The following is a 23,300-nucleotide window of genomic DNA, read 5'->3' as shown; positions in this document are numbered from 1 at the left end:
TGGAGTGCCTGGAACGCGTTGCCAGGGGAGCTTGTGGAAGCAGATAATGAAATGAAAATCACTTATTGTCGCAAGTAGGCTTCAAATGAAGTTACTGTGAAAAGCCCCTAGTCGCCACATTCCGGCGCCTGTTCGGGGAGGCTGGTACGGGAACCGAACCATGCTGCTGGCCTGCCTGGGTCTGCTTTAAAAGCCAGCAATTTAGCCCAGCAGATACGTTAACAATGTTCAAAAGGTATCTCGACAAATACATGGATAGGATGGGTACAGAGGGAATCGGCACTTGGAAATGCTGAGGGTTTTGGCCAAGGTTGGTATCATGACCGGTACAGGCTTGGAGGGCCGAAGGGCCTGTTCCTGTGCTGTATTGTTCTTTGGTCTGTAATATGAACTCTGTTGCTTTAAGGGTGAAGGGCCTTCGCTGAACCTGCACTTGGTACTCTGGAGAAAGCTGCAGGTGATTTTAAACAATTGATGCAACCCTTACCTTGAGTGGCCTGCGATTCCAGATTAATAGATACCCTGTGAAGTTTGTGGCACCTGAGACCTCGAGTCCAGAGATTGCCGTGGTCCTTGTAACAAGCCTTGCGGGGGGATGCAGCCACGGCCGTGATCTACTGATTAGCAATGCATATTGTGGGTGAAGGAATCAAAGAAACCAATGCTGATTCGGTGCAAAGTTAAGCATTCCTTCAGTAAACTGTAATTCTGTAACGTTGCTGGTTGCGTAGTGTCAGGAAACTGCAAGGGCAGAGTGCCTACTTCAGATACTCTCGTGAGCTTTAATGGAAAATAAAAATTCAGTTCCGACGAAATGTGAGTAAAATCATACTGTGGGCGTGCACGGGACACAAGTCTCTGTACTGACACCTGCTGGGGATCCAGATGAAATTGTACATCCTCGATGACTCTATAGTCCCTCTTTTCCTCACCTGATTCTGTTACGTGCTTCTATTCTGTAGCCTCAGTCCAGTTTCGGATAAGAAAAAGTTCCATTCACAATAAAGTTCCCGAGGGACGCTCCAAAGCACTCTTCAGGCAATTGAGCATTTTTTGAAGTCCAGTAACTGGATGTGCAGCAGCAACCATTTTGAGTATAGAATCATAGAATTTACAGTGCAGATGGAGGCCATTCGGCCCATCGTGTCTGCATCAGCTCTTGGAAAGAGCACCCTACTTAAGCTCACCTCCACCCTATCCCCGCAACCCAGTAACCCCACCTAACCTTTTGGACACTATGGGGCAATTAATTTATCATGACCAATCCAACTAACCCGCACATCTTTGGACTGTGGGAGGAAACCGGAGCACCCGGAGGAAACCCACGCAGACACTGGGAGAAAGTGCAAACTCCACACAGATAGTCGCCCAAGGCCGGAATTGAACCGGGACCCTGGAGTTATGAGACAGCCCCCAGCAAAAAATGTCATTTCATTTCATTTCAAAATATGAACAAAAGAGCATTTAACCTGTTTACCAGTGATGTCTGCCACAGCAGCGGAGAAACTTCCTCCCGAGAGTGGTGAATGGTTTCTTTACATCCACCTGACAGGGTAGCCAGGATTGGCCTGGAGTATCAAGGAATTGAAAATGTGCAATCCTGGAGGAATGTCATCGGGACATTAAATAAAGATTGGGGAATATTTTTGGCCATTTTCTTTGAACATTTCTCTTCATCAGGATATAAACATCTTGACAATGGCGGAGGGAGGGGGAGTTGCTATTTGGTTGAAAGTCAAGCATCATCCAATTGGATGTTGATTTTACTTTCCGTGTGGACATGCAACGCTCCACAAGGATGGATGTGTTGGTCGATTGATGGCTGGAGTGTGGGAGAAAACCGTGGAATGAAACTTCTAGGAATACATTCAATCACAGTTGTCAACCTAGAGGGCGGGTGGGACCTTGGTTTAACATCCCATCTGGAAGGCGACACCTTTGACAGTGCAGCACTCCCTCAGTACTGCCCTGGAGTCTCAACCTTGGATATGTGCTCCGGTTGCTGGAGTGGGGTCTTGAACCTACAACCTTCTGGCTACTCTGTCACCTGACCCGTCTTACCCCCCACTGCCTCGAATAAATATTTCCATGTGCAAAATAAAACATTGTAATTTCCACGCACCTTGGTCGGAATTCTCCAGCCGTTGGGGTTCTCTGTTCCCGCTGGGGTTCCCGGCAGTGTGGCGCGGCTTTAACGGAAAATCCCATTGGCAAGCAACGGGAAGAGAGAATCACATCACCACCAAGAAGCACGCGACTGGGGGACCGGAGAAAGACGCCCCATCTCTTTTGTCTGTGCGAGAGTACAGACGCCAGCCTCTCTTTAACCTGTTTGTAACTGTCTGTTTTCTCTGATGTCCCTGAGTTTTTTTAATATTCTTTCGTAAGATCTCTGTGCTACTTCAATTCTGCCCTTATGCACATCCCAGGCCGGGCGGGAAAATCCCCGCGAACGGGCCACGCCGCCCCGATGTCGGCACTCGGCGCCTTTGGCGCTGGCGTGTTTGCGTGGTGCCGGTCGCGGGCCACTCTACGCGGCTGACCCGCCGATTCTTCGGCCCGGATGGGCCGGGCGGCCGTAGGAAAAGATTCCCGCTGGCGCCGTTCTAACCTGCTCTGGGCTGGCGGGACCGCAGCGTGTAAGGGTCGGGTGGCGGCGTGTGGGGGGGAGGGGTGGTCCGACCCTGGGGGGGGGGGGCCCTCTGATGTGGCGCGCGATCAGGACCCACCTATCGGCGGGGGCCTCCTTTCCTATGCGCCGGCCCCTGTAGCCCTGCGCCATGTTGCGTCAGGGCTGGGGCGTTGAAGGAGGCCACTGCCCGTGTTGGCACCGACGCCACTGCGCATGTCCTCGTTGGCGCCGACGCCACTGCGCATGTCCTCGTTGGCGCCGACGCCACTGCGCATGTCCTCGTTGGCGCCGGTGCAACTGCGCATGCGCGGATCCCGCGGTGCACAGTTCGCGCCGGGATCGGCAGCTGGAGCGTCGCGAACCGCTCCAGCGCCGAGCTGACCCCCTGCAGGGGCCAGAATTAGTCCTGGGAGCGGCCCGTTCACGCCATCGTAAAAGGCGAAGGCGTCCATGATGGCGTGGAGAAACCTGCGCCCCAAATTTATAGCGCTCCGCCGCTGTAAGCTAGTCTCCCAGCTGCCGAGGACTTAAGCTCTGAAAAACCCTCTCTCAAAACCTTTCCCCCTCTCTTACCCTCCCTCTTCTTTTAAATAGCTCCATAAAACCAAACCAACATCTTTGATCAACCTGTCCCAAATATCTCCTTATGTGGCATGGAACTCAAAGGAATGAGGGATTGTGACTACAAATGCATCATGCTTCACCACACTATGCCACTGTGCTGTGATCCAAACAAGACTTCTGCGTTCCTGTAAATGTTTGCAATGTTCTTGCTTTGTAAGTTTTCCTCACTAAGGATAACAATCTGAATTTTCTGTTTACTTTTTCTGGGGGGAAAAATTGCTGTTTTTAAAAAAAAAATGTGCTGATCAGAAAAGGGCAATTTTCTGCATTGAGTAAACACACAGCTCTTCCATCGCCAACTTTGAATAAGTTTTACAAAAAGATATGTATAGTGACAAACGGCAGAGATGGAAAATAAATCAATTTATCTCGGCCGCAATTCTCCCGAATGAATTCCCAGTGCTGCCGCCGGTGCTGGTCCTGGCTACACTAATCAGGTGCTTATTCAACAGCATTTTTTTTTTTGGAGAGGGGCGGGTTTTGCACTGCCTTTGAGGGGTGGGGCCTAAACACGCTGACGGGCCCCGCCCATCAGATAGAGGTGCCATTTTCAAAGGGCACCTTGATCTCAGAAAAACACTGCAGCCTCCTTCTCCAATTGCTGGCAAGGCCCCACCCCACAGCTGAGCGGCCCCCTGTTACGGGCTTGCCCTTTCAGGTCCCCGCTTTAGGCCCAGCCCTTGGCAGTGCCAACCTGGTGCCATGGACTCTGAGGTGGATCAATTACCCTCTCCACACTCACCTCCAGGGTGCTGAGGGGGTCCTTCAGAGGAGCTGAGGGTTGATGGGGGGAGGGGGAGGGGGGGGGGCAGACCTGGGCTGGGCGGGAAGAGCTCAGTTCTGGTGTCTTTCCCAGGATAGGGGTTGAGTGGCTGGTCTTCCCTCTGTAGCTTTGAAACCCTTTGATGTCTCTCCTAGCATGCTAAATTCAAAGATCTATCAGATGAAGGTAAAAGTCTTCTGTCTGATGCATTGGAAATCTTTTGAGTTCTTCTTACAATCAATTTCATTCCCCTTTAACTTTTTCAAGCCTCTGGCATGCTGAGAAGCCTAAAGCTTCGAACTGCAATGTTTACATTCAATTTCACGACCCATTATCTTTTACAAGCCTCTTGATTGACACGTCCAGTCTAATTCACAGGAGGGTTTAGCTTTGTTTGTTATTATAATTCTTCACGGTTCATTAACTCCGAAGTGCTTCCTCTTTTTGAGGAGGTGTTGTTTCTAACCGCAGTTTTTTTTAAAGAGACTGAGATAAGAACAAAGAAACGAAGCACAGGAATATGGAAACAGGTCCTGCTAAGTGAAGTTAAAAGTAAGGAGCAGAGGAAAAGACTCAAAATTAAAGATATATGGGCCGTGGGGAGCGGACTTGGAGAAACGGCTTGGGAGAAGCCAGAAAGCTGCCAGGGGGCAGCCAACAATTGGTAGCTCCTTACCACAGGCCTTTGGAGCAGTGGTGTTCTGCTTAGCACAGCCGAATGTCCGACAGTATCCATGCATGGAAGGTGAAACGTGAATGCAAGTGGAGATCGAGGGGGAAGGGACATTGGAAGGGGAGATTGAGACCCTGTAGATGGATCCTTGTTGAGGATATCCCAAGTGAAGGCATCATTTTGGAAAGAACTCCAAAGGCAAGCTCTTCAAGTGTGGAAATTGAAAGGCCTTGGGGGAAAGACATTGGTTAAGTGAGACCAGATGGCTTACAGTGTGACTAGTGTCTGGGCAGGTTGTTGAGAAATCCTCAGAATTTTCTTTGGTGGCATTTGTCAGTGGGCTTTGGAATGGGGGTGCCTGACTTCAGTTCGCTTGTTAGATTACATGCACTGCATACACACCAAAGATGTGCAGGTTTGATGGATTGGCCATGGTAAAATTGCCCCTCAGTGTAGGTACCCCCAGTTTAGGGCAGCCCGGTAGCACAAGTGGCTAGCACTGTGCTTCACAGCGCCAGGGTCCCAGGTTCGATTCCCCGCTGGGTCACTGTCTGTGCGGAGCCTGCACGTTCTCCCCGTGTCTGCGTGGGTTTCCTCCGGGTGCTCCGGTTTCCTCCCACAGCCCAAAGGCGTGCAGGTTAGGTGGATTGGCCATGCTAAATTGCCCTTGGTGTCCAAAAAAAAAAGGGTTTGGAGGGGTTATTGGGTTATGGGGATAGGGTGGAAGTGAGGGCTTAAGTGGGTTGGTGTTGACTCGACGGGCCGAATGGCTTCCTTCTGCACTGTATGTTCTATGTATCTATGTGTAGGTTACGGGGTGGGGCGGGGGAGTGGGCCTAGGTAGGGTGCTCTTTCAGATGGTTAGTGCAGACTCGATGGGCCGAATGACCTCCTTCTGCACTGCAGGGATTCTATGGATTCTATTCTATAGATTAGGGTATAAAATATATTGTGTAACTTGTGTATCTTTGTGAATTTGTATAGTATCTGTTAAGGTATAGTTGGGGTGAAGGAGTAGTGTAATTTGACTCATTTACTGGTGTTTTTATTTAAATCCAATATAATATAATTCATTTTCCTGTTTACTAAATGTTTTATTCTTTTATTAAAAGTTCATCAGCAGACCCTTGTGAATCTGTTCAGTCACTGCCCTTTGTGGTTTCTAAAAGAAAATAGAAGTTAGGATTTATCAAGTCAGGTTCCACTCTGGGATCATCAGCTGGGATCACACCAATATTTTCTAAAGTATGCGGTTTGAGCTTGCGGTAATATGGCGGAAGGGGCAGCCAGTGGTTGCAACAAGAATTCTCAATTCTAGTTATGCAACCAAGGAATGGCACAAGAAAGATCCTGATCATAGAATTTACAGTGCAGAAGGAGGCCATTTGGCCCATCGAGTCTGCACCAGCCCTTGGAAAGAGCACCCTATCTTAGCCCACACCTCCACCCTATCCCTGTAACCCAGTAACCTCACCTAAACTTATTGGGCACTACGGGCAATTTAGCATGGCCAATCCGCCTAACCTGCGCACATCTTTGGACTGTGGGAGGAAACCGGAGCACCCGGAGGAAACCCACGCAGACACGGGGAGAACGTGCAGACTCCGCACAGACTGTGACCAAATCCAGAAATCGAACCTTGGACCCTGGAGCTGTGAAGCAACTGTGCTAATCACTGTGCTGCCATGCCCCCCACTCTGGTGCAGATATAAGGATCACAGAGGAATTGATTATACCCAGCTGCCTCGGTCCTAAGCTCTGAAATTCTCTTCCTAAATGTCTCCGCTTCCCCCGTCCTTTAAAACACCCCTGAAAACCTACATCTTTGTCCATGCTTTTGGTCACTTGTCCTAAATTGACCGTATGTGACCCCATGAGGTTTGTTTGATAACAAAACCTGTAAAGTCGCAAGGCAGGTTGTCCTTGTGGTTGCTGGTGGAGGGTTGCAAGCCACATCATCTTCCAGCCACTTGGATGATGCACAACATACAGCTGAAATGTTTGCCCTTCCACAAGGAAAGCTGGCGACAGTTAAACATAAATTGCACAAATTAACAGGAAAAGGCTGGCCTGTGGTTCCCGAGGTTGGGACTGTTTATGACCATCTTGTAGTGGACAAGGAAGCAACTCGGAGATCGGAACTGGCATCAGAAAACAGTATTGTGAAGCCTGTCACTCCTATCGGTGACGCATAGTACCTTCTGAACTAGTTTATCAATGCGTGCAAGCGATCAAGAGAAGACCCAAACTATACCTGCGAGGGCAGAGGAGGTGATGTTGCAAATGTAAGTAAGAGCAAGAAAGGTTAATGCTCTGGGCCAAATCATTGATCAGTAAAGAGCTCCACATAGGCAATCAAATTTCTAGTGCCTTTGTGATTTTGAACGTATGACTTTTCCTGCCCTTAGTTCATAAAGTTTCATTCCACATTGGTCAGATGCAACTAATCTAAGCTCTCTCTGAAAAGCCCACTGTGATATTCAGGGGGAAATGCAAGCAGGGCAGTTCATGAACCAGTCTCAGCGAAGCACAGAGCCATCAGGCTTCAAGATTGCTGAGAGCAGCATCTTACTTCAGTTCGTGATGACAGTTCAGTCAGCTAAACCCATCTGTGTCTCTCTCTGACTCCAGCACAGCTGTCTGATCTGACAGGAGGTGTTTGATGCAGCAGAGCCCCGAGACTAGCCTTACTGCATTATTTAGTGACGTAATTTAGCACTTGCAGCCGCTCGCCAGATCACAAACTGTGTACGCACGTCATCAAATACTTGATACTTATTTAGCACATTTCCGTCAACAGATATTTTAAAAATGCAGCTCTACAGATAAGAAAATCCATAAGACGTCAGCATGATACTTCCAATTTCTTTCACCGCAGTTTCAGCTTAACTGTGGTGAATTCAAGGCTGATTGCTCCCGCTTGTACTCAGGTAATCTAGATCCATTAATCTGATTCCATTGAATGAGGGAATAATGTTGAGTCTGCCCTTTTTCCTACATTATGAAAGTGACTATACTACTGCACTAGCTCTAAAGCAATTTGGGATTTCTTAAGGTCATATATAAAGATCTGTGGCATAGGAGTAAGAGGAGATCCCTCAGGCTTGCTTCACCATTCAATCAGGACTGATCTGATTGTGGCCTTAACTCCACTTTCCTGCCTGGTCACATAACCCCTGATTCCCTTGTCAGTCAAAAATCTGTCCATCTCGGCCTTCTACATATTCAATGAGCCAGCCTCCAATGAATGAGAATTCCAGAGACCGACAATCTTCTGAGAGAAGAAAATGCTCCTCACCTCGGTCATAAACGGGAGGCCCCACCCCCACTTACTTTGAAACTGTGCCCCTCGTTCTCAATTCCCCCCACAAAGAGAAACAACCTCTTGCCCTACTCTGTCAAGCCCCAGTAACGGCAACAAAGCATAACTTTCAGGTCTGCGAGTTCCATTCACATTCCATTTCGCTGAAGTCGCAACAATTGCTCTGGCCTACCTCGGTTGGGGGGGGGGTGGCGAGGGGGCACTTGTTGCTAAAACCAAAGTTAGTGATCCAACCTAGGTGCTACTACCACCAGCGTTCAAAACTTGGAGGCATCTCGGGAAACTTTCTCCCAGTGAAACTCTGGATCCCATCGACAGCAGTGGGGATATTGTGTTTGTTTTAGTCGGTTGCCTCTCGTACAAAAGCTCTTGGGACTGGTATTTAACATAGTTGGTTGCCAATATTGGTCGCCCCCTTATGGAGTTCCCCCTCCCTCACTGCCCCAAGGCCCTGAAGCGCTGCCCAGCGTTTTTCAGTTACTACGCCCAGTGGGTCCCCAACTATGCTGACAAAGCCCATCCCCTGATCCAATCCACAACTTTCCCCCTGTCGATAGAGGCCCGCCAGGCCTTCATTTCACACCCTCTTCCATTTTGTTTTGATCAGTTCAAAAGGCACATAACCAGCTACCATTTTCACATCTGTGTTCGGAAAACAAATGTAGTTTTGTATTGGTAAACATTAGAAATAAGGGATCGTTTTAAGTGTGTGAAATGTTTCTGTGCCTGGAAGGGTAAAACCTATAGTTAGATTCATGCTGGGGGTTGGTTAGGTTCCAACTGTGTTTCTATTGTGTTTGGAGAGAGTTATAGCGTGAAGAATAAATAAAAGGCAGAAGCATGTGGGTGTTGCTTAGCAACGGGGCCTTGTAAGGTAGAGAAGTTTTAAAGTTTAGTTAGCTAATTTGATTACAGTTGAAGATAGGTAGTGTCATGTAAGAGTACCTTTAAGAAATGGGTGTTTAAGAAATGTACCTCTAAGAAATGGGTGTTTATCAGTGATGTCAGAGTGTGGGTGGAGCTGAGCTGTCTGTCAGCGTTTTACTTTCGTTTTAGGCTGTTTGCTGCAGGGTGTGTTTTAGTTTCGTTTTCAGAGCTGGATAGCTGCAGTCACAGCCAGAAGGGGTATTAGTCTCTCTCTCTGTAATCTAAAAATCTGTAAATCAATCCTTTGGTGATTTAAAACTAATAACTGCTCTCAGTAGTGACTTTAACCTGACGTGGTTCTGTTAAAAGTTCTTTTTTAAGTCTTATGGATGTTAAAAGGACAGCTTAAGGATTACTTAGTGTTGTATTCTTTGGGGGTTGTATTTGAATTAATGGTTGCTAAGATGTTCGCTGTATGTTTTACAAAGATTAACTTGCATTCATAGAATAAACATTGTTTTGCTTTGAAAAATACTTTTCCATTTCTGCTGTACCGCACCTGCAGAGTGGGCCGTGTGCTCCCCATACCACAATCTATTAAACGTTGTGGGTCAGGTGAACTCCATGATTCACTTTGGGGTTCTCTAAACCCTGGCCCATAACAGTAGTGAGAAAGGAGTCAACTCTCACAGCTCTGCTAGAAGCAGTTGGTTTAGAAGGCGAGAGAAGGAACATCTCTCTCAACTCTGCTGGAAGAAAAGCCATACCATGGTGTGATGGTTAAGAAAACAAGTGTAGAGAAGTTTCCAAGAAGTCTGAGGTTAAAGGCAGACTGAGCTGCGAAAAGAAGGCTGAGAAAAGATATGTGAAGTGACTTTCCGGTTTGTGAGATTTTACTACAGCCTGTGGCACGGGAGTTGAAATAACTGTGGAATGTGGTGGCTGGACCTCGGAGTTTGTGTAAAAGAGTTAAGACAAAGGAAATCCTAAAAGAGGTTGGTGTAAAATCCTCGACTGGAGGAAGGGAGGGAGTTAGGTTACTTTGTGTTTAGGGTAGGTGGGATTAATGAGAGCTGGAGAGATGTTTTGTGCACTATGTTTATATTTGTATTTGTACCTTTTATTGTTATAAAATTATAAATGCCTTAATAATAAAAAAAAAAAATTTTTTTAAATCCTGGACTGGATTTGATGCTAAAAGTGGAGCGGATGCTTTGTTTAAAAGTTTAATTTGGAAAAGCTGGTCTGGATTTCAGAATGCAAACCACTAAGGGAAAACATTATGTCCCCATGATTTATTTCTAGGGGTGCTCGTTGCAGCACTCAAGAGACTATTCCTTCATTCATGGGGAGTCGGGGTCAGTCCTGGAGTGTTGGCAATCATAGTCAAAGAATCAACCTACTTATTCTCTTTTCTCTTTTTGATAAACCTGCTCGGTACAGCTGTTTCAAATATAGATCTCTTTGCCAACCCAAATTTTCCCTTCCTCCTGTGATTTAAAGGCTTTTAAAACCCAACTTTGTGTCACTTGGCCATTTATTCTTCTAATTTTCTGTTGCACATTTCTTTAAACCTTTCATGTTGCACCACAGTCTGGGCCATAACTCAAATCAGCGATTCTGTTTGCACGCGACTTTCAAAACGTATCCTTGATCTGTATGAATAGTTGCAGTCCTGGTGTTTTTCCCGCAGTTCAGCCAGGAAATTAAATTGATACTTTTGCTGCTCGAAGCAACTCCACTGCTCTTCAAATACGGAATTCTGAGCATGGCTGCCAACCTTATGGGATTATCCCGGAGGCTGCAGGAATTAACGGTTGATCTCCAAGGCGATGATGCAAGAAATTTGGGAGGAAACCCAAGTAAAGAATTAAGCGTTTATTTTCATTCTGTTTGAACACTTTTGTCTGTTAGTTCCAAACATATTGGAGATCGATGGGGAAGGGGATGTCTATTAAACTGGTGGAGGCATTGGAAGCAGGACGGGATACATTCACGAATGAGTCCAATCAGTGTTGGCATCTGTAACTCTGAGATATCGGAGACATTTGCCTGCCCAATTCAACAAATCGGCTTTAGGGATTGGGAAGGAAATGATCTTAATTCCTAGCTTTCATGGATCAAACCAGATGTGAAAATGATTTGATTTGAAGGCTCGCAGATTGTACCTCTGATGCACTTGTGGGGAGGAAAAGTTCTCTCGCTTATTTCGTTTGTCTAGTTGCTTACGCGGACCTTAGTTTGTGGAGGCCGGTGGCGCAGTGGTATTGCCGCTGGACTAGTAAGTCGGAGATTCGACGTAATCCTCTGGGACCTGTGGGTTCCAATCTCATCACGGCAGATGGTGGAATTTGAATTCAAAATAAATTCAGAATTAAAAGTCTGGTGATGACCATGAAACCATTGTCGATTGTTGCAAAAACCCATCTGGTTCACTAATGTCATTTAGGGGAGGAAATCTGCAGTCCCTACCTGTCTGACCCACCCCAGATCCACAGAAATGTGATTGACTCATAAATGCCCTCTAATAGGCCACTCAGTCCAAGGGCAATTAAGAATGGGCAATAAATGCTGGCCGACTCAGTGACGCCCTCATCCCATGAATGAATTTTTTTAAAGGTCGAGAAGCAATGGACAAGCTGGTTGCTGAGCTGTTCACACTTCTGATATGAAAAGTGGAACCTTAAACGTGAAGGGATTGCAATTCAATATTCACTTGCTGGGCCTGACTTAAACGCATTTCAGTGATCTCTTCCACTGCATTGCTTGTTAGTTGGCTACTTGCTTAATACATGAATGTCCTCTAATGTGCCTCAAGCACAGGGTGATGTTTATCCTGCTTCAGTTGACATTCGGGTTTTATTTGATTCCAAATGAGTAATTGTGATCGGGAGTATGCTGCCTGAAAGGGTGATGAAAACAGATTCGATCGTAGCTTTCAAAAGGGAACTGGATATGTCCTTGAACAGGGAAGACAAAGAGCAGAGGTGTGGGTCCAACTGGCTAACTCTTTTATAAAGGTACCACGCATATGGTGATCCCAGTGACCTTAATTCCCGGCTGAATGATTCTATGATGCTGTGATTTTAAGACGTGTTCACTGGTGTTTTGTTGGTCATTATTAGTTTTGTCAAAAAAAAACTTGGAAGTCTGACATGTGCTGTGTTTGATGACAGGATTTAATAGTTCTAACCATATCTTGTTAATTCAATGTAGATGCTTGGACTTCAGATCCTTTTCTTTATTGAAGTTAGTTGTTCAGCCAGAGTGGGTTTTTAAAAAATAAAGCCATGAAATGTGCAGCAACATGTCTTTTTAATCTGCTCGTTATTCTGTAGTGTAGTGGCAGTCGTGAAGTCCATTAGTAAATTATTTGCTGAGTAAGGTTTCTTGATTCCAGCAGCTCCCAGCATTGTCCCTGGTGAGAACAGTGAGCACGAGCTGTTTTAAATTAAATCGGCTGAACCCAGAGCCGGGTCGTAGAGATTGTCATCAGATACATGTGAGATTGTTATTGTGTTGGAGTTGGGGTTCTGGTATTTGGCATTTAGTTAATTTGTAGGAAATGAGGATATTTAGAAAAGTTTAATGATGACCATGAAACCATTGTCGATTGTCGTAAAAACCAAGGAAATCCGCTGTTCTTACCTGGTCTGGTCTACATGTGACTCCAGTCCCACAGCAATGTGGTTGACCCTCTCCGGCAATTAGGGATGGGCAATAAATGCTGGCACGGCCTGCGACACCCACATCCCATGAACGAATAAGAAAAAAAGTTTTGGTACAATTGAGCATTTTGGTGAAACTTGATCGTGGGCTCCAAAGCGAGGAGGGGCAAAGTACCGAACATAGGGATTGATAGACAAGGAAACAAAGAACAAACAAAGAACAAAGAAATGTACAGCACAGGAACAGGCCCTTCGGCCCTCCAAGCCCGTGCCGACCATACTGCCCGACTAAACTACAATCTTCTACACTTCCTGGGTCCGTATCCTTCTATTCCCATCCTACTCATATATTTGTCAAGATGCCCCTTAAATGTCCCTATCGTCCCTGCCTCCACTACCTCCTCCGGTAGTGAGTTCCAGGCACCCACTACCCTCTGCGTAAAAAACTTGCCTCGTACATCTACTCTAAACTTTGCCCCTCTCACCTTAAACCTATGCCCCCTAGTAATTGACCCCTCTACCCTGGGGAAAAGCCTCTGACTATCCACTCTGTCTATGCCCCTCATAATTTTGTATACCTCTATCAGGTCGCCCCTCAACCTCCTTCGTTCCAGTGAGAACAAACCGAGTTTATTCAATCGCTCCTCATAGCTTATGCCCTCCATACCAGGCAACATTCTGGTAAATCTCTTCTGCACCCTCTCTAAAGCCTCCACATCCTTCTGGTAGTGTGGCGACCAGAATTGAACACTATACTCCAAGTGTGGCCTAACTAAGGTTCTATACAGCTGCAACATGACTTGCCAATTCTTATACTCAATGCCCCGGCCAATGAAGGCAAGCATGCCGTATGCCTTCTTGACTACCTTCTCCACCTGTGTAGCCCCTTTCAGTGATCTGTGGACCTGTACTCCTAGATCTCTTTGACTTTCAATACTCTTGAGGGTTCTACCATTCACTGTATATTCCCTACCTGCATTAGCCCTTCCAAAATGCATTACCTCACATTTGTCCAGGTTAAACTCCATCTGCCATCTCTCCGCCCAAGTCTCCAGACAATCTAAATCCTGCTGTATCCTCAGACAGTCCTCATCGCTATCCGCAATTCCACCAACCTTTGTGTCGTCTGCAAACTTACTAATCAGACCAGTTACATTTTCCTCCAAATCATTTATATATACTACAAAGAGCAAAGGTCCCAGCACTGATCCCTGTGGAACACCACTGGTCACAGCCCTCCAATTAGAAAAGCATCCCTCCATTGCTACCCTCTGCCTTCTATGGCCTAGCCAGTTCTGTATCCACCTTGCCAGTTCACCCCTGATCCCGTGTGACTTCACCTTTTGTACTAGTCTACCATGAGGGACCTTGTCAAAGGCCTTACTGAAGTCCATATAGACAACATCTACTGCCCTACCTGCATCAATCATCTTAGTGACCTCCTCGAAAAACTCTATCAAGTTAGTGAGACACGACCTCCCCTTCACAAAACCGTGCTGCCTCTCACTAATACGTCCATTTGCTTCCAAATGGGAGTAGATCCTGTCTCGAAGAATTCTCTCCAGTAATTTCCCTACCACTGAAGTAAGGCTCACCGGCCTGTAGTTCCCGGGATTATCCCTGCCACCCTTCTTAAACAGAGGAACAACATTGGCTATTCTCCAGCCAAGTTCACCATCTAAGTTGCTGATTAATCATAGCAATCGATCTCTATCAACAAGAGACAGACAGGACACGCAAGAAACCCCAAAGGCGGAGAGGAGAGCTTTGTGAACCATAAGTTGTTTTGCTTCCCTTGCCTGCCACATGCCATGTCTCTTATTACTCATGTAATCTGTCTCAATATGATATCCTGCACCAAATGTTATACAAAAACAATACCCCGTGCCCAACCCGATCCGAAGGCCCTGAATGTTCTGCTTTAAATCCTGGAAGTGGGAAGTAAAATTCAACCACAGAAATTAAATGGACTATTTCCTTAACTTTATAGCATCATTCTTCGGTTGATTAGCTTCCTGAACAAATTCTTTGTTGCTGTTTCTGTCAAAATCTCTGATGACTGTCCTCTCGCCTTGCACCTTTATATGATTCTCTACTTTAAAAAATCACGAGTGATTGGCTCCAATGAAAGCAGAACGCTGTTATGGCAGATCACAGAAATAGGAAAAATACTCATCTCCTCGTGATGGGACAGGTGAGACAAAACTTTGCCTGCTACAATATCAATTCACACAGGCCAGAAGGTCCCACATTCTTAGCGGAGTTTCAATGAGACATCGGGTGACTGTGCGGAGTCTGCACGTTCTCCCCGTGTCTGCGTGGGTTTCCTCTGCGTGCTCCGGTTTCCTCCCACAGTCCAAAGATGTGCAGGGGCCGGTGCAGACTCGCTGGGCCGAATGGCCTCCTCTGCACTGTAAATTCTATGATTCTATGAAACCTAGGTCCCATCTACCGCCCCAAGTGGACTTAAAGGATTCTATGTTTTGAAGAAGAATAGGGGAGTTTGCCCTGTTTCGTTGGCCAACATTTATCCCTCAATCAATGTCCCAAAATCAGATCATTTCACCATCATGACACAGTTCTTGTGGCAGTTTGCTGTGCACAAATTGGCTGCCACCTTGCCAAAATTAGAAAAGGTAACAACACTTCAAGAAGTGCTTCATTGGCTGTGCTTTGGGACATTCTGTGGTCATGAAAGGTGCAATGTGAATGCAACTCTCTTTTTTCATCTGGAGCACAGAATTTTCTGAACAAGTCAGAGGTAAATTGAAGGTGTTATGGACATCCTTGTCAATCTCCACCTATTGCTGGCCCTCTATCCAGCCGCACTGTTCCACGCCCACCCCTCAAGGGTGCTGATTGGTTGGCAAGTTGACTCTGGTTGGTAGAGGCGTTGCCATAGTGAACGCACCAGGGAAGAGTTCACTGCCAAGCTTTTGTTAAATCCATGCCAGGCATGTTGAGTCTGATTGGTCACGGCATTGCCATGGGGCATGAGCCCAATGCCTTGACCAATCAGAGTTAGCTTGCTTGGTTTGGATTCAACTAAAGCTTGGCAGCTAACTGTCATTTCCATCACAGTCTCTACCAATCAGATCCACTTGCCAAATAGTCAGCACCCTCTTCTCATGCAGTGAAAATTGTTGTTCCTTTTGAGATTTGGTATCCTTGTGAATTTTCCTGATGAGTGTAAGATGGAAAGCTTTGACAGTATGTCTCTTTTTTTCAGGAATACTCAAGTTCTTTACTATCAAGCAACTAAATATAGTATTTGTTGATTTATAAAATGATACAGCACAGAAGGACACCTTCCAACCTATCATCGACGTGCTGGCACTATGAAAGAGCTATCTAATTCATCCCCTTCTCCTGCTCTTTCCCCACAGCTCTGCAAATTTCTCCTTTTAAGTATTTATTTTTTGAAATTTGTTTGTGAATTGAAGTCTCCCACCAATACAAGCCGTAAATTCTAGGTCACAACTACTCACTTCTTAATTACTTTCAACTCAAGTTGACTCTGGATCCTTTGCCAATCACCGTAAACCTGTGCAGGTTGGTTATTGACCCGACCGGTACTAGTTTCTCATTTACTGTATCAAAACCGTGTCTGCACCAGGGCTGAATAGCCTCATTCCGCACCATGACCTTTCTCTGGTTCTAAATCCTATAGGGTTTTAAATACATCCATCAAATCTCTCACATTGGGCCAAATATTGCCTCCTTTGTTGGATCTTTCCATGACTTATTGTATGTTGGTTAGTCTGGCTTAGGAATGATGAGTGAAACGTTGGTATGTTCAAAAAACACGATTTATTTCACACGGCTGAACTATGCCCAGCCATCCATGACTAGATGTTACATTGCTGAAGCTAAGAACATTCTCTCTCCCCTCCCCTCCAGTCCTTTGTTCTCTTACATAATCATTATGGGAGGTGCTATTTACTTAGATGGTGGGATTGTCTTATGAGGAGAGATTGGGGAGTCTGGGCCGGGACTTCCATAGAATGAGGGGTGACCTCGGTGAAACTTGCAAAATTCTTACAGGGTGGATGAAGATGAGATGTTTCCCCCTGGCTGGTGAGTCTAAAACCAGGGGACATAATGTCAGAATTAAGGGAAGACCAATTAAGACTGAGATGAGGAGAAATTTCTTCACTCAGAGGGTGCTGTTCAAGACAGAACTGGAAAGAGTTTTGGGAGACCAATGACACCAGGCGATATGGAGATAGTGCGGAAAAGTGGCATTCAGGCGGTTGATCATCCATGGTCAAATTGAATGGCGGAACAGGCTCAACAGGCCGCAGGGCCTTCTCCTGTTCCTGGATTCCTAGTCCCATTAATCCTTACACACCCGAATATTACAATGGCATTCTACATTGGGTAGACTAAGAAGAATTTAAAATAAAAGGTCTGCAAAGAAGAGATACGTACACTGTTTTACAAAAAGGCGGCACTTCAAAACATCTTGGGCAGGATTCTCCGACCCCCCCGCCAGGCCGGAGAATCCACGGGGGGTGGCATGAATCCCGCCCCGCCGCTCCCGACGCCAGCTGCCGTATTCTCCGGTGCCAGTTTTTGGGTGGGGGGCAGGGATCACGGCGCGCCAGTCGGGGGCCGTTGGCAGCGGCCCCCACGGCAGTTCTCCAGGCCCAGATCAGCCGAGCGGCCGTCCGTTTCTGGCCGGTCCCGCCGGGGTGGATTGGACATGGTCCCACACGGCGGGACCTGGCAGGTAAGTTGGCTGGTGCGGTCCTCGGGGGAGGGGGAGGGGGGGCACGGTGGCCTGGCCCGCTATCGGGGCTCACTGATCTGCGGGCGGGCCTGTGCCGTGGGGGCACTCCTTCCTTCCGCACCGGCCCCTGTAGGGCTCCGCCATGGTCAGCATGGAGAAGACACCCTCCTGCGCATGCGCCGGAATACACCGGCCGGTCTGCGCATGCGCTAAGTCGTGCCGTCCCTTCGGCACCGGCTTGCGCGGCGCCAACCCCTCCAGCGCTGGCCTAGCCCCCGGAAGTGCGGAGAATTCCGTAACTTCCGGTCGGCCCGACGCCAGAGTGCTTTTTGCCGTTTTTTACGCGGGCGTCGAGCCAACGCGCCCATACGGGAGAATCTCGCCCCTTGTCTTTGGAGTAAGGCACTAGAAAGCTACTGGCATCTCTGGGTCCAGATCTTGATGGAAGATGATGCCTTCAGGAAAGGTAGGGGATGGGGTGGTGGGGCGAGGGGGCACGGGGGGTGGGGGGTGGCATTGTGGTGTTGGTATTAGGTGGGAAAAGCCAAGTAAGCAGGCTGAACTGCAAGTCAACTGTCTCCCCAATCTCCTTTGATCAGCACAGCATTCTAGAAGCCAATTGAAAAGTAATTCTCAAGATACAGGCCATATCAGTGCGTGCCCGGAATGCACACAAAACAAGCAATTCAGGAAGAGGAATGTAGACGTACCCGTCCCATCTTCGAATTGTTGCAGCAACACTTTTCCTCCCCTCACACTGGCCCAGGGCACCATCCAGGCCCCCAGGATGTCCTCCGCCTCTTGTAAACCCTCCCTCTCATCTTCCCTGGGTCATCCCTCCCAGCTGAGGCCAGATGCTGTGAATCAAACAGATGTTCCGAATCAGACAACTGCTCAACTGAAAAACAGCATCAAGTGAACGTTTTCTCGTCTTATTAGCAGGCGGTGGGATTAAAGAGCATTCTGCAGTTCTCTATCAACCCCTTGCTGCTTTGACTGACTCATTTTCACAGATGCGACTGCAGAAAGACTGCTGCAGCCCTTTAAAGGGTTAAATCGCTACCATAACATTCTGTCCGCTGAAGGCCTCTGGGACACAGCTGTCCTTGACATCGTGGATGGCTCATTTATTTTGCAGGTGTGGATGGCGTATGTACAATAAAATACCAGCTCCCCGGAGTTCTGTGGACAGTCCTTCATTGTACAATAGTTATGCCTTTGTTCTACCTTTGTTTATTGGACATAATTACCATCTGTGTGTCGTAAACAACCATTCAGTTTATTTTGCGTGGAGAATAAATGCGCAAATGCATCTATTAAAAGTAAAAATGCAGCATCTCTATCATTGCCCAGTGGGAATCAGGAGCTGTAAGATGTGTGGAGTTACACACAATTGTACCATGACATGGTCTGCTGAGCAACAGAGGAAGTCAGTGCCCCAATTGGTCTATAGGATAGAAAGCAATCCATAATAGTTTGTATCTACATTCATACATTCATGTCCCAGGATTTCAAGCCAAGCAATTGTGGGGTGATAGTAGCTGCACAAGGGTATTGAGGGTGACAATTGGATTGGAAGAAAGAAGGCTGTGTGTAGAAGCTTTACACTGTTAGTTATAATAAATGCATGGGTGGGTTTGGTCAACTCTGTTTCTAAGCTGAAATCTTCGAGGTCCGGTGATACTCATTCAGGATATATAATAATATGCTCGAAATTTAAAAACAATATTCTGTCCTGGTTGTTAGGAGAGTGCAGATTGTAGAAGTGCCTGATACTGGGAGCACATATACTGCCGCACAACTTGCATTGATAGTCAGGTGGATGGGTTGGCTTGCATATCAGGCTCTTGGCAGCTCAGACTGACAGTCTCACACCAATAGATGCCGCCATCATTGTCTGCCACAGGCTCACTGTCCCCAGTTGTTGCTTCTTGATATGGCAAGATTTCATGGCTTAATACTGCTTCTTCTACTGACCTCTGTTACGGCACGGTGGCACAGTGCTACCTCACAGCTCCAGGGCCCCAGGTTCAATTCCGGCCTCGGGTGACTGTCTGTGTGGAGTTTGCATTTTCTCCCTGTGTCTGCGTGGGTTTCCTCCGGTTTCCTCCCACTGTCCAAAAATGTGCAGGTTAGGTGGATTGGCCGTGCTAAATTGCCCCTTAGTGTCCAAACGATTAGGTGGTGTTACTGAGTTACAGGGATACGGTGGAGGCGTGGGATTAAGCAAGGGCTGGTGCAGACTGAATGGGCCAAATGAAATGAAAATCGCTTATTGTCACAAGTAGGCTTCAAATGAAGTTACTGTGAAAAGCCCCTAGTCGCCTCCTTCTGCACTGTAAATTCTATGATTCTATGATATCTCGTTAAGACAAAGATGGATTGGTTCTTGATTAATAAGGGGATCAGGAGGGTGCACGGTGGCGCAGTTGTTAGCACTGCTGCCTACGGCGCTGAGGACCCAGGGTTTCATCCTGACCCCGGGTCACTGTCTGTGTGGAGTTTGCATATTCTCCCCGTGTCTGCGTGGGCTGCACCCCCACAACCCAAACATGTTAGGTGGGATTGGTCATGCTAAATTGTCTCTTAATTGGAAAAAAAATAATTGGGTACTCTAAATTTATTTAAAAAAGAAAAAAAAATCAGAGAAGGCAGGAGAATGGGGGATGAGAAACATATCAGCGGAGCAGACTTGATGGGCCGAATGGCCTAATTCTGCTCCTAGACTTATGGTCTTATGATATCTGGACGGCATCGCGCCATAGAAGGTGGCTTTGGGAATTCTGTGTGCTCTAACTTGCTCAAAACCTTAAGAGTTAAAATCAGGCACAACATCAGGTCTGGGCCAGCACAGCTGCACCTTTTCGATTGTGGCATCAGTTCCAGTTATATTGCAGTGATCGGGGGCCATCGGTGTTCGACAGCCACTTGCTGCCGATGATATGTCACAGACGTCACAAGTGGAAATGACCAAGTCTCTTGACGTGACAGCAATGGCAGATCCATGGCTTGAATCCATATTGTAGAGAGATAAGGACAATAGATTGATTTATGAAGATTTGTGTTGGCAGACTAACTACTCATTCCTGCCTGGATCCCTGCTCCAGTTTTCCAAAGGCGGTGCTGGCCCAGGCAATGCCAGTAACATATGAACAAGTAGGCCAATCAGCCCTTGATATCTGCCCCGCAACTTAATTAGATCGTAGCTAATCTGATAGAAACCTCAAATCTGCATCCCACCTGCCCCCGATAACCTTTCACCCCGCTGCTTCCCAAGAATCCATCTGCCTCTGGCTTCAAAATATTCAAAGACTCGACTTCCGCTGCTTCTCAGGAAGAGAGATCCAAAAACGCACAACCCTCTGAGAGAAATATAATTCACCTCATCTCAGTTTTAAACGGGCGCCCCCTTATTGTTAAACAGTCACCAGTAAGGGGCATTGTCCTTGATTACAGAATTCGTCAAGAAAATGCTATCACGGTACAGGTGGCAGAATTTGTCTAAGACCGTGCATATTGATCTTAACAACTGAGGATGATGCTGGTGACCAGGAGTAGCCTGGATTAGAAAAGGGACAGTGACCCCTTGTGATTAAAAGACAATTGTGTGGAGCAAGAGAGGGAATGATTGGAGTGCAAGGGAATGGTACAACAAGATAGCAAAGAAACAGAGAAAACCAGACATTATTCTTGTTATAGAAGCATAGAATTCACATTGCAGAAGGAGGCCATTCAGCCCATCGGGTCTGCACCGGCACTTGGAAAGAGCACCCTACCTAATCCCATACCTCCACCCTCTCCCCACACCTTCAGCCTATCCCCGTTGTGGTGATGTGCATCAATGTAAATACATGTAGGCTAGCTAGACACTAGAGGGAGCACCAGAGACATCACACACACACACACTCAACCAATAGATCAGTTAGATAGGACATGACAAATGGACATTCACGATACACACAGAGGTGACACGACCACAGGAGGGCATTACACCAACCCATATATAAAGGACACCACACACATGATCTGCCTCTTTCCAGTGGAGACAGTCAGTGAGTAGAGACACAGGGTTGATTCAATATCACTCCCGCCACGTGGATTGCAGCAACTGGTTAGTCAGTCTGGGTATCTATAGTAGGATTAGCAGTAGTGTCGAACCCGAGTAATAGAAGTGTAAATAGTTTAATAAACGCGTTGAAGTTATCTCCACGTCTGAACCTTCCTTTCTCAAGTGCACCACAGGGAAGCCGCTTATGTTACACCTAGAACATAACAAATCACCCGTAACCCCACCTTTGGACACCTAAGGGGCAATTTAGCACAGCCAATCCATCTGACCTACACATCTTTGGACTGTGTGAGGAAACGGAGCACCCGGAGGAAACCCACGCAGACACGGGGAGGACGTGCAGACTCCGCGCAGACAGTGATCCAAGCTGGGAATCGAACCTGGGACCCTGGAGCTGTGAGGCAACAGTGCTAATCACTGTGCTACCGTGCTGCCCACAATTCTTCCTACCCCATAAGCAAACAATTAAACGAAAATCCAATGTAAAACTTTGCTGCTGAATCTATTAAGCTTTTGCTTTCATATACTATTTAATTCAAAATCGTTGGATGGAAACAAAATCCCATCTAAGGTTAAGTTTTTAACACTCTGATACTTTAGGGCGACACGTGGCACAATGGTTAGCACTGGGACTACGGCGCTGATGACCCAGGTTCGAATCCCGGCCCTGGGCCACTGTCCATGTGGAGTTTGCACATTCTCCCCATGTCTGCGTGGGTCTCACCCCCACAACCCAAAGATGTGCAGGTTAGGTGGATTGGCCACGCTAAATTGCCCCTTAATTGGAAAAAAAAATTGCGTACTCTAAATTTATTTTAAAAACCTCTCTGATACTTTGTTAGGTGCAGGCCAATTTCACCTTGAGGTCCCCCTTCTCTCACTGGTTGCATCCATCTGCAGTTGCTCAGTTGCATAAATGCCAGTGGTTTCACCTCTTGCCCCTGATGACCATGGGCTGCTGGTGGCACTTGCATCGGGTGCATCCACCGGCTTGTTGAGCTATTGTTGGAGAACAGGCACAACTGGAGTGCTGTAGCTGTAAATGTGGATGATGAGTCTCGTGGGTGGAAAGAATGGGGTAAATTCAGGTTCAGGTGTGGAAATGAGTTGGGGAAATCATTTCCGCTGTAACTTAAAGAAGTTGCCAGAATTCCTTTTAATTTTCATTTGATTTCTTACACTGGAAGAGTATTATTTTAAATAAAATCTAAAGTAGCCAATTCTTTTATTTTTCCAATTAAGAGACAATTTAACGTGGCCAATCCACCTACCCTGCACCTTTGGGTTGTGGGGGTGAGACCCACGCAGACTCTGGGGAAATGTGCAAGCTCCACACAGACAGTAACCCGGAGCCCGGTTCGAACATGGGTCCTCAGCGCCATGAAGCAGCAGTGCTAACCACTGCGCCACCGTGCCACCCAGCACCGGAAGATGAAATTAATTTTCACGCGAAATCTCAGATGTGCTTTTGAACATTTAGCGGCATTTAGAAGGACACAGAGATCTTGTGAATGAACTAAAGATTAGACGGTTGCAAATTTTGACCTTATATGGGCACAATATGATGAAAAGCCACCCTAGTCCCAGAGGACGTAGGCTGCTCTCCCCCTGTTTGAGAGAGAGAGCTGACTGGTGGTGATTTAAACTCTGGGTCACCATACCTCAGGCGAGGGGGCAAGTTTGAGTAGGCGGGGCCTTTTATGAATAACCTCAGCCACCTGAGCTAAAGAACATCCTGTAACTAAAGGATTTGACTGATTTTCCTTTATTCTAAACCAGCTGTTAATATTCTCCCAACTTTGGGAGAAAGTGTCTCTTTGTCAGGAATGTTAGTTCCAATATAAAGTTAAGCTTGTCGATTTGCAGTGACTCGTTCATGTTGAAATATAGGGTTATTTACCTCCTCGAGTCCTATTCCACCAGTCTGCTGGCTAATCTGCATTTAACTCC

At 46.8% G+C, this 23,300-nt stretch overlaps 1 protein-coding gene across 5 annotated transcripts in view; it reads left to right on the top strand.

Moving 5' to 3' along the window:
* Nucleotides 1-23,300, top strand: part of alg9 (ALG9 alpha-1,2-mannosyltransferase) — a 308,329-nt gene that overhangs the window by 157,300 nt on the left and 127,729 nt on the right. For 2 of the 5 annotated variants that reach the window (XM_072486567.1, XM_072486569.1), the window contains exon 15: nucleotides 7,493-7,622. The exons of the other annotated variants lie outside the window; for them this stretch is intronic. In XM_072486567.1, the coding sequence (XP_072342668.1) occupies nucleotides 7,493-7,622 (130 nt within the window). The remainder of the gene's footprint in view (nucleotides 1-7,492; nucleotides 7,623-23,300) is intronic. 5 annotated transcript variants of the gene reach the window in all.

Source organism: Scyliorhinus torazame, chromosome 21, assembly GCF_047496885.1.
Source record: "Scyliorhinus torazame isolate Kashiwa2021f chromosome 21, sScyTor2.1, whole genome shotgun sequence".
In the NCBI taxonomy this organism is placed as follows: Eukaryota; Metazoa; Chordata; class Chondrichthyes; order Carcharhiniformes; family Scyliorhinidae; genus Scyliorhinus; species Scyliorhinus torazame.
Note: the sequence above shows the minus strand (reverse complement) of the source record. Positions and strands in the feature narration are given on the sequence as shown.